This window comes from Elephantulus edwardii, unplaced genomic scaffold, assembly GCF_000299155.1.
Source record: "Elephantulus edwardii isolate Elephantulus edwardi_28Jun2011 unplaced genomic scaffold, EleEdw1.0 scaffold00132, whole genome shotgun sequence".
NCBI lineage: Eukaryota > Metazoa > Chordata > Mammalia > Macroscelidea > Macroscelididae > Elephantulus > Elephantulus edwardii.
Window position 1 is genome coordinate 9361334 of NW_006399882.1, and position 11438 is coordinate 9372771.

At 47.9% G+C, this 11438-nt stretch overlaps 1 protein-coding gene across 1 annotated transcript in view; it reads left to right on the forward strand.

Annotated features, from left to right (window-relative positions):
* Positions 1–2882: 2882 nt before the first annotated feature.
* PDPK1 (3-phosphoinositide dependent protein kinase-1) overlaps positions 2883–11438 on the forward strand; it is a 28838-nt gene continuing 20282 nt past the window's right edge. The window contains exons 1-6 of the mRNA XM_006893860.1: positions 2883–3043; positions 3140–3239; positions 6780–6822; positions 7026–7163; positions 9699–9843; positions 11250–11347. Coding sequence (XP_006893922.1) covers positions 2934–3043; positions 3140–3239; positions 6780–6822; positions 7026–7163; positions 9699–9843; positions 11250–11347 — 634 coding nt within the window. The 5' untranslated portion in view covers positions 2883–2933. The remainder of the gene's footprint in view (positions 3044–3139; positions 3240–6779; positions 6823–7025; positions 7164–9698; positions 9844–11249; positions 11348–11438) is intronic.

Below are 11438 nucleotides of genomic sequence, written 5' to 3' on the forward strand. Positions count from 1 at the left end.
GATTCTTCTTCACTATTCCCAACTTTTGCATCCCAGTCACCCATTATTATCAATGCATCTTGATTGCATGTTCTATCTCCGACTGTAAAAGTTGGTCAGAGACCACACAAAACAAGATTGGGGAAGGTAAAAGATTCTAATCCAGGTTAATAACAGAATACAGTCAGAACATGTCTCAGATGTGCTTTCAAGTACTTCATCCTTGAGCCTTACAGTTTGCCAGTGTTACAAAGTTCTCAGTCCTGCCAGTATTGGCTTCTCCCTCTCAGCCTCAGGTCACTCCTGCCCCCTCTTGTGACCAACAAACTTGGGCAAAGGCTCTTAGCTTTAGGGATATGTGTGGGGATATGTGTGTACACCTCTCAGCTTTGACTGTGGCTGCTGCTACCATAGGTGGAACTGCAGCAGAAAGTTCTGGGTTCAAATAATGTGTTACCTTCTCTTGCTTCTTCTAATCTGCTGTTGGAGCCACTCACTTTACTAAGGGACTGGCCAATCCCCTTATGGATAGGCTAACATGTCCTATTTGCATATTCCCACCCATCCACGTGGTAGAGTCAAGTTCTGTGATGAGGAAAGCAATATTAAAAGATAAACTCCATAGTCTTCTAGTCCCCCAGACAAAAAACAGCAGGTCATCTGTCACTTTCTTCCAAACCTGCCATTTCCCTTACACATTGCACAGAACCTTTGGATTCAGATGGTTTTGGAATTGATGAAAAATGGCAGGATGAAAAATCTATAATCGCACCAGAGACATAACCTCTTGTTTTGTGGAATCTTGTCTGCAGCGCATTTGTTACGTGTTTGCAGCCTTAGTTTGATATACTTCTTTTTTTACATATGTTTCACTTTTTAAAGAAATTCTTTTTTTCTCTTTTGTTGTGTATCATCAAGTTGAATCCAACTGGCACAGGAAGCGATTGCCTCTCTCCTTCTCCAGTGGCGCATCTGGTGGATCCAAACTCTCTGTCTTTGGGATTGCAGAGCAACTTCATGCCACTAGGCCACCAGAGCTCCCTTATGTTTAACTTTTTAACCAGAAATAGTTTGATGCCAATAAAAAGTTATAAGAACAGTATAGAAAAATACCATCATACCTTTAATCCTAACGCATAGTTGCTGTCATGTTTTAATCCTGTATTTTTAAGAGCTGCATAGTATTCCATAACAATAAGATGCCCTAATTTATTTCTCCATTCCTTGTGTGAGCCTCTGGACCAAAATAGGATTCCCCGAACTGCAGTGGAATGCCTTACAGCTGTGACTTTGGAAGGGTGTGAGAGTTGATTCCTTTATGCCTGTGGGGTTATTGTATATGGAGAAGAGCACGTAACCACTCTGCAAGCTTTCTTTAATTCAAGTGACTAAACTTCTGGTTGAAACTGCTCACATCTACATGGGAGCCCTGGTGGTACTGCCACCCTACATGTTGGTAATTTAAATACACCAGCTACCTACCACTCTTCAGGCAAACAGTGAGGCAGTACACTTCTGTAAAGATACACAGCCTTGGAAACACAGTGGAGAGTAGCCATGAGTCAGAAAGGAGCGCTGGTGGTGCAGGGCTTAAAATGCCTAACTGAAGGGTTGGGGGTTGGAACCCATTATTTTTTCAAGTGGCTTCTCAAGAGAAAAACTTTAGCATGGGAAACCCCACTAGGCTGCTGTACTCTGTCCTACTGAGTGGTTGTGAGTTAGAATCCATGACAGCAGTGGTAACATATCTGGAAAATGGAAACCCTTTGTTAGTAAGATTCTCTCAAATATGTGCTACAGAGTTAGCCTGAGTATCTCATTGATGTTGTCTGTAAGATTCCTCCCTTCCTATATTTGCACATATTTTTGCGGCTCACCTGGTCTTCAGATAGTGGGAGCAGTCAGCTACAGTTCACCTTGACCACTGCTCTGGTATTGGGGCCCCCAGGTCTGGAGCAAGGGCACCCATATGGAGCAGGACGAGGGAATCTGGGCTAAGAGTGGAGGCTTTTCTGTTGTGATGATGATGGGTTTGCTTTATGTTGCAGCGAGATGGACTTCCCTTCACCTCTCATTCGCAACTGGGGCTTCAGGTGACATTGAGCAGGCTTCAGCCCTAGTCTCTCTTCAGTGTGTGAAAACCGTTTCCCTGCTGTTGGGACTTTTTCACAGTTGGACGGGTTCAGGTGCTGCAGTATAGTGTGTTGGACTACTGAGTGAAAGATCAGCCAGTTGGAGTACATGACTTGCCCCATGGGAGAAAGATGAACAGTTTCCTCCCATGAACATGCACAGCTGTTGGGACTGATGCGGTCACTGTGAGTTGGAATTGACTCGATGGCACTAGTTTGGAGTTTGATGTAAATGACTTTTCTTGGAGTTTTGGAGTCTGAACGTCGGTTGGTGTGGTGGTGTGTAGTGTGTGCTCGGCGATTTGGTTTCCCACAGCCGTAGGCGTCACTGTGGTGCTGGCTGCCTGTGTGTGGAGGCGTGCTCTTGGTCCAGGAGGGTCTGGTGTGCAGTTAATGTCGTATTTCTGCTCTGTTCTTGCAGTTGATTCAGAGCTTGTTGAGTTGTGTGGCCTTGAGCCCACCAGAATCTGCTGTGGCCATCTATATTATCTAGCTTGATGTTGATTGGGTGGGCGGGTAGGGTGAGGGAGTCTCAGTGGAGACGGACAAGGCTAATGGGAAGCTGAGCTATGGGGCAAGGGTGAGTGCTTAGAATCTTGTGCAGTAGTGAGGGAGGGCATGTGAGTGGGGTCAAGGGAAAAGGGGCAGCTCTCTGACCTAAGGCCCAGGTGTCTGGTGGGCTGTGGGAGGGGTCATCAGGGGTCCTGCAAATGTCCACTTGCATGTGTCCAAGTGTACAGTCTTCTGTTCTCCTTGTGCCCCCAGTATGACGCCGTGCCCATCCAGACCAGTGTGGTGTTGTGCTCCTGTCCACCCCCACCCATGGTGAGAAGCCAGACTGACAGCAGCGCCACTGGCGTTTCCAGCAGCAGCAGCAGGACGGGGCCCAGCATGGATGGCACCACGGCCGAGGCCCGTCCCAGCCCCCTCCAGCACTCGGCCGAGGCCCGTCCCAGCCCCCTTCAGCACACAGCCGAGGCCCGGCCCAGCACCCTCCATCACATGGCCGAGGTCCGGCCCAGTGCCAGCACCCTCCAGCATGCAGCCCAGGCACCACCCCAGCCTCGAAAGAAGCGCCCAGAAGACTTCAAGTTTGGAAGGATTCTTGGGGAAGGCTCTTTCTCCACAGTGAGTACTGCTTCTGCCCTGTGGCAGCTGCAGTGAGGCCTGAAGTTAGAAAACTCAGAGTGCAGGATGGGCTTTCTGGGGGAGGCAGCCATCCTAGGTTCCCCAGGCCCGTTTGCTGCAGGATGTGAGAACTGTAGTTACAGACTTTAGCTGATTTTGTAGATGAAAGCTTTGCAAAATTACTTGTTCTTTATTTTAATAGAAATTGATTCCCATTTATTTAATATGTTGTCGTTATGTGCCGTTGAGTTGCCTGTGACTCATAGCAATCCTATGTACAACAGCCTTAAACCCTGCTCTATCCTGTGCCAATCTTATTGTCTCTGACACACCTACTCCCATTACTCCAGCCACTGAATCAATCCATCTCATTCAGGGTCTTCCTCTCTTGTGCTGTCCCTCCACCCTCCCAAGCAAGACGTCCCTCTCCAAACAATGGTCCCTCCTTGCAACATGCCCAAAGTATGTCAGATGAAGCTAGGGTATATTTTGACTGGAGAACCACAAATGTCCCCAGCAAGGGATCTCCAAATTATTCTTTGTACACACTACCTTCTCATCTAACTAGAAACTGGAAACTGCCTTTGATCTGGTTGCAGCCTGTGTCTCGGGCCCTTTACCAGGGACCCTGAGAGACAGTCTGTCCTTGGATAAAAAGTCACTGTCAGTGTCCTTATAGCTTTCTGATGACACTTTCTGACCATCATTTCTCTGCTCTCAAAATACTGGCTGAGCAGCAGCCCGTTTGTGGATGAGGTGACTCCTCTAGCACCTTTAGCCCTCAGGTCTGTGACCTCAGGTCACCAGCAGAGAGATTTGAAGGTCACTTGAATTATCTCCTTGAAAACCTGGGTTAACAGTTTTGTCTGTCATATGTTGTTTTATCATTCTTAAAGCAGAGAAATGATGCTTAAGCCATCCCTCTGCTGATAGGAGACCACAGACCTTTGGGGGGCCTTGCCCAGCTCAGATCAAGGACTTTGTAGAGCAGGGCCACCACGCAGTGCGGGTCTTGCAGTGGGACACTCCTGTACCCCAGCTCTGTGGAGACTTCCCATTTCAAATTTGGTCTCCCCTTTCTTGACATTCATGAAATATTTCCAAACAGGAAGAATGAAAGTAGTATAACACACTGTGGTTCCTAGCATTTTGTGTGAATTAGCCTTCATTTTTGCCCCTCTTAAGTTTCTAATTTAGATCTTTTTTTAGCATCTTCTGCATAAACGATATAAGTGATGGCTTCATAATAGCATGTGAACCATGCAGCTGCTCTTAGTCATTCTAGAAGGCACTACCACATCCTTCCCTAAAAAGGCCTTTATGTTTATGGAACCATAGGTTTCTGCACAGCTGCAACAGAAGGGAGAGGTGCCTGCTCCTCAGTTGTCTGGGCAGACTCTGGAGAGGCTGCAGGCTCACTCCAGACCATTGCACAGAGAGTGTCACAACAAAGCCAGTCCCGTGGAGGTTTTGGTTTCCTAGTGCATATAAGAGTTGTATTTACAGCGGACTAGTGAATGTGCACATTCTTTTTCATTGCTTTTGACTTGAAACTGACTCATAGCTGACCTTCCATTGGGTTTTCAGGAGCTGTAAATGGCATAAAGGAGATTGCCCTTCTTTCTCCTTTGGAGCAACTGGTGGATTTGAACCAGCTGTCTTTGGATTGGCAACTCCTTACCCATTAGGCTACTGGAGCTCCCTAAGTGTGTATTTTTTGGTGACGACTTTGACATATGCAGAATGATCAAAATACGACACACATGAAGTGACCTGTTAGAAAAATGGTGCCGACAGGTTTGCTTGATGGAGGACTGCCACAGACCCTCAGGTGTGGACAGTGCTGTGTGTGCACAGCATGGGAGAACTGGTGCGTCATGGACATCTCACCGACTACTGGCAAGGCATCTCTTAAGTCTCCCTGGGGTGCAGGAAGGCAGTGCACTCTTCCCATGGGCAGTGGCTTGACACCCTATGCCCCATGAGCCCCATGTTGGTGGATCCCGAATGCTGAGAGAGCAGGCATGTTTCTGGGCCTGGGAGCCCTGCAGGTCTGGGCCCACTGTCCATCTGGCCTCCTCAGACCTGGAATGTCATCCACTTAGTGGTGGAAACAATGCTGTCATGGGCTGGATAGTGTCTTTGCTGGCAGAGCTTGATGCCCATGCTGTGGTTTGATGTCCAGGCTTGTCCAGACATTAGCTCTGGTGATGGGGAGGGCTGCAGTATGTCCTGTCTTCTGAGAGACGGCCCCTCTCCTTGTAGGGAAAACCACTTATGAAATGCTGGATATACCAGGATGCCCCTTCAGACCTCTTTAAAGCCAGAACCACTTATGTCATCCTGCCTGCCTTTCTGTGTACAAAGCCCCAGCCTCATGGTGAGCCACTCCTGCCCTGCTCCTGCCAGCCATGATGAGACTGATGCAGTCCATGCATCGACTGTGAAGATTTGTGAACTGATTGATGGAATAAGGCCACTGGACAGACTGTCTCAAGAAAGAGTCCCCACTACCTGCTGTTCTCTGAGGAGCCATAGTTCTGAGTGTTCTTGCCCCATGGGAATGACTGAAAGCACACCAGCATCTTTCTGAAAACAGTTGAGCGATGACACTTTACTCTTCATGATTAGCACACCCATGTGGCACTCACATGGCACTGGGCTTTGTTGGTCAGTATAGGCTTAGAAACTGGACTTGTGATGGCTGACTGTTTTTATTATACTGTATGGCACTGGTCTGTGCTTTGCTGTACATAGGTAACTCGTGGTTGCTGTGATTCTAAATACTGTGACACTCATGTGCCAAATACGTTAATGGTTACCCACGGTGGGCAGTGTTTGGTGGAGCTTCCTAGTTAAAACAAGCTTGGAAGCAGGAGTGGCATCCACTTCTGAAATGGCTTGCCTCAGGTAACTCTATGGACAGTGCTCAGGTCTTTTGTCCATAGGGTCTCTATCGACTTGACAGCACTTAACAACAACAATAACAATATGTACTAAGATTAATAATAGTACGCTATTAATCAGAATCCTCAGGTCAATGTATTTGTAAATGCTCATCCAGTTATGTAAATCTATAATGTCTGATATTAACACCTCAGTCCATGACTTAGTTCCCCAATTCCTTCTGGTCTTTATGGTCTTTGCTAGAAGGTCCTGTAGAGATTTGGACCCATCAGGGGAAAGAATCATGTGACTGTAGGTATGTAGGCCAGTTTTTTGTAGAAACTAGTGAATAATGGACCAGGTGAGATGCTTAAACAGAGTTTCGCTGCTGCTCCTGTGTTGGTATTTTTCACCATCCCCTCAAGTGTGGAGAGTTCTCTCTTATATTTATCCTCTATCTGCTGCTGACTTGCCAGACCACACTGATTTACAAGATCATGCATCTACAGTTAAAGTTTTTAGAGACCAGAGGGGGCTAAGATAATGGCTAAAAAAGCCAACTTTAGGCTAACATAGCACTGACCTTCCTCTTGGGGAAGAAGCAGGTGGGACGAGCCACACATTGAGGGTCTTCTCCCTTCTGTCCCTCTCCAGGTGGTCCTGGCCCGAGAACTGGCAACCTCCAAAGAATATGCAAGTAAGTGAGTGTGCCGTGAACTTGGGACTGAGGGGCAGTGACAATGTGGCCTTGGGGCCTATGACCCAGCAGGCAGGGCCTTCTGGGGTGTCCATGTTGATGGCTGTGCTTGACTGCTCCACATCTAAGAAACCTGTCTCCCAAGAGACTGCGTCTATATCTGCCTCCTGGACAGTCCTCAGTAATGTGCCCCTTTCCCTCAGTTAAGATTCTGGAGAAGCGGCACATCATCAGGGAGAACAAAGTTCCCTATGTGACCCGTGAGCGGGATGTGATCTCGTGCCTGGACCACCCTTTCTTCGTGAAGCTTTTCTTCACCTTTCAGGATGACGAGAAGCTCTGTATCCTTGTAGAAATGCAGGGCCAACCTGGAGCCCAGAGGGGGCTGCTGACATGGTGGCCTGAGGTAGCTGTCCCTGGGAAGGAGGCTCTGGGTACTGGTGGGAGCCTCCTAGAGTGTGATAGTGTCCGAACCAAGCAGGGATGGGGGAGACTTGTGGAGGGGACTCAGGCACGTCTCTGGCCAGTGGGTGTGGGATTTGCTGGAGGGAGACCTGCTGAGCAGGCAGGGAAGGAGCACAGGCTAAGGACCCTCTCTGTGTCCGACCCCCACTGCCCTCCTTCTTCTGGTTGCTCTGTCTTACTCATGGAAATAATGAGCTGCCTTTTCTGGGGATCCATACTCGCTTCACATCTCCCAGGGTTCCTCAGCCCAGGGCTCTCTTTGACTTTCAGATGTTAGGGGTGGTGTGTTCGCTTATTTGGATGAGTGCCTTCCCTATCTGCGTTGTCCCCTGAGGCACATTGTCCTGGCCAGAACTGTCACACAGATGGGATGGCCAGAGGAGTGCTCACGCACAGGCCTCTGGGTTATGATAGACACTGGGAGGGTTGTGGGTGCCCCATCTCTGAGGTGAGACTTAGCATGGCTGCCCAGCAGAGCCTGTTGCGCCAGAGCCAGAGTGCAGTACATCCTGGTGGGGCCATGCAGGGCACTTCCTGTGCCTCCTGGAGCCCGGTCCTAGCCTCCCAACATCCTAGAATCTGCTTTTCTGCCTAAGGCCTCAGTTTGCATCACTCAGTACACTGGGCTCATTGTCCCTCCTGTGTGTCATGACCTTGAGGAAGTTACCTGACTTCTCTGGGGTTCCTCATCCACAAAGTGTGGGTAGTGAGCTCATTTGGCTTCCAGGTTCTTTGCTTCAGGCTCTTGCCTCACTTGCTGCAGGGGCCTTCACTGTGAATTCTAGATGAATGTTTCATGAGGAGGGGCGTGCGCATTCATGTGTATGCATGCTGCCCATGTTCGTGTGTACAGGCATACACAGGCATGGACATGTATATATACGTGTGTGGAACATCTGCAAGCATGTGTAATGTGAATTCACATGTGCACCTTTCTGTGTTTTTTATTGGTACATGTGTAAGTGTGTAGGCATTTGTTATGTTCAGAACCAGTTGATCTCAGCTGCATACCAAGCAGAGACCTAGAAGTACCCTCATAGAGGAAGCAGAACCCTAGTAAATGGTCAGATAGGGTAAGAGCCATGAAGCCAGAAGAAGGGAAAACTATGCCTCCTTGGCTGCTACCTGACTCCCCAGGGGCTTCACCAGGAGACTCTGTGCCATTCCGGGTGAGCCATCTTGTGTGGGGCCATCATGAGTTTGGCTTGAGATCAGGTGGTTAAGCTGGAGTGGCCCTGGAGTCAACAGACCGCTGCCTCCTTGCATGCCGAGTGGGACCAGGCCTGGCTGTTACTGCATTCCCTGAGTAGAAGGGAGGCATGTGTGTTGATTAAAGCTCCGGTGGAAAGTTGTCTGAGCCAGAAGGGCCCAGGTGTGACTAGAGATTGGCTGCCTCCAGTGTGCTTCCTGTTTCCTGCCCCTCTAACTGCCCCTGCCTGGTCTGAATGGCACCACTGCTGGAAGAGAGGGGGACCTTGAGGAGACAGGGACCAGATCTGAACTCTGGTGGAAGAAATCTAGTGTCTGCCTCTGTGGATGCTGCTGTCCAGAGGAACTAAAGAGCTCACACTCCATTTTCCTGGAGACTGTGCCATCGGAGCCCCACCGATGTAGCATATTAAGTTTTGTGCTGCTAGTCAGAAGGTCAGTGGTTTGAGTCTATTGGGTGATCCAAAGGGGGAAATGTGAGCAATCTTCCTGCAAAGATTCACAGCTTGGAGACTTGATGGAAGGTCACTATGAATTGGAGTTGATGGCAGTGGTTTGATGATACCTCAGAGGACCCCTGATAATACCTTAGATTAAGTTTTGTGACAACAACCAGAAGGGCAGAGTAGAAAGACTAGTCTCAGCAACTCAGACATGTCCTCTTTTTGGCATTATCTGTGGCTTTCTTGAGGAGTCCTGTTAAGGGAGCTCTGGTGGCCTAGTGGCATTAGAAGCTGCTCTGAAATCCTGAAAGTGTGGTTCGAATCCACCAGATGCTCCGCTGGAGGAACAATCTCCTCCTGTGCCAGTCAAATCTAACTCGACAGTACACAATAGCAACAAAGGAGCCCTGTTGGCATTGGGCATTGCATGTTGGGCTGCCACCCAAAAGGTCAGTGGTTTGAATCCTGCTTCTTGGGAGAAGGCTGGAGAGTCTCCTCTGATGAAGATTTGATGGAGGGTTGCTGAGTTGGAGCTGATTCTGCAGCAGTGGGCTTGCTTTTTTGTTTTGGTGTCATCAGTGAGTTTAGTCTTAGAGGAGTTGGGCTGAGAGGTGCAGCTCTGACCATGGAGCTGTCACTCAGGGGAGATCTCCTGGTTCATTGTCTTCAGTTTTCTTCAGATGGAAAAATGTGCTTATCAGGCTGTTGAGTCATTTTTAGATGAGTCTTCATGCCCTTCCTTGACTGCACTGCGTTCAGATTTTGGTCTGAGCTATGCCAAAAATGGAGAACTGCTCAAGTACATCCGCAAAATTGGGTCATTCGACGAGACCTGTACCCGATTCTACACAGCTGAGATCGTATCTGCGCTGGAGTACCTGCACCACAAAGGCATCATCCATAGGTGGGTGCTTGGCCGGGGTGGGCCCTTTCCCATCTGAGAATTTAGGTATGGTCCATTGAACAGTCAGTCCTGGAACTGGAGGGGCCTCCTGGGGTCAGCTTGCTCTGGATTATAGAATGAGGCAGTGACTTCAGCTGGCAAGGTATCTTGGTTATCTAGGGCTGCTTAACAGAGATACCATAAAGCTGGCTGCACCAAACAGATTCTTAATTTGTTGTTGTTGTTGCTTTTAGGAGGCTCAAAATCTAAATACACTTTGGAGCATGGCACCAGCCCTAAGAGCTCCTCTCTCTTTTGGGTTTGGAGGAAAGCCCTTGTTCGGCGGCTGTTGGTCAGGCGTTCCTTGGAGATACCTGTATGTGTTGGTCTCTAACTTTGTGGGCTGAGTGCAGGCTCTGTAGTTGTGCTTCTTTGTGTCATTCTTTATGCCAGTCACATTGAACGTTCCCAAAAGCTCTTGATATTATTATTTTTTGTTTGTTTTGCTCTTGATAGTTTGAGTGACGGGTTTATGAAACATACCCACAGAGAAAGCCCAGAGGACAGGAATGGGTAGGATGAGTGAAAATGAGAATCATGGGGTGGATGTGGAAAGTATGTGGTTACATTGTGGGAACTGTAATTAATGTCAGCAGACCCTATACAAGGGATTCATTAGACATGATAATTAGTTAATGACAATTGTAATTAATGTTCTAAAACAATGTTTGAAAAACCAATGATTGTAAACTTTTCACTCATAAGAAATAAAGAATTCTGAAAAATAAAAGTCATAAAACAAAATATGTATGAATAGTTGAATAGAAAACCAATTCGCTTTATAAATTCTCATTCAAACCACAATAAAGAGAAAATTTATAAGATAATAAACAGGATCATGAAATATATTTTGGGAACATCCCCTTGGTCACACTTTGTGGTAGACTTGTGGTAGACTTTCATGCTTGACTGTGACTGATCCTAAGTAGAGATGATAGGTAGCTCCAGTTAATTTGTCTTCAGTAGGATTTAGAGATTTTGTCTCTGACAGGTGCAGTTCTCAGGACTGTGACCCTTAGCTCCTCTGCCTGGAACTTGAACTTACTTTGTGACTCAGCTTTCAAAACAACAGGCCTATATGGAGATCAGGGAGGGGAAACAAACTCTTAGAACAGTAAATAAACCACAGAAGATCAAAAGGGCAGCATTTGCCCTAAAGAAAGTTCAGGTGCAGGTTAGGAGGAGGAATGGAATCTGAAAACCCTGGGAGTAAGTGGGGAGGGTGTGGCTACAAGGTGTGGTTTGGAGTAGGTGACATGAAAGATAGTGTTTGAAGTTTTGAAGGGATAACTCTGGTAACTTTCACTCAAATCACAGTAAGTTAATGCAGAACTGCTCTGATCTCTAACCTGGCATTCTTTCCACAGGGACCTTAAACCGGAGAACATTCTATTAAACGAAGACATGCACATCCAGATCACGGACTTTGGGACAGCTAAGGTGCTCTCCCCTGAGAGCAAGCAAGGTACAACATGTCTCCGGGGATCTGAGCGGTGTGTCTGGGTCCTGCAGGAGGTGGTTGGGGCTACTGTGGGGTGCTGACGTGGGTTGACTGC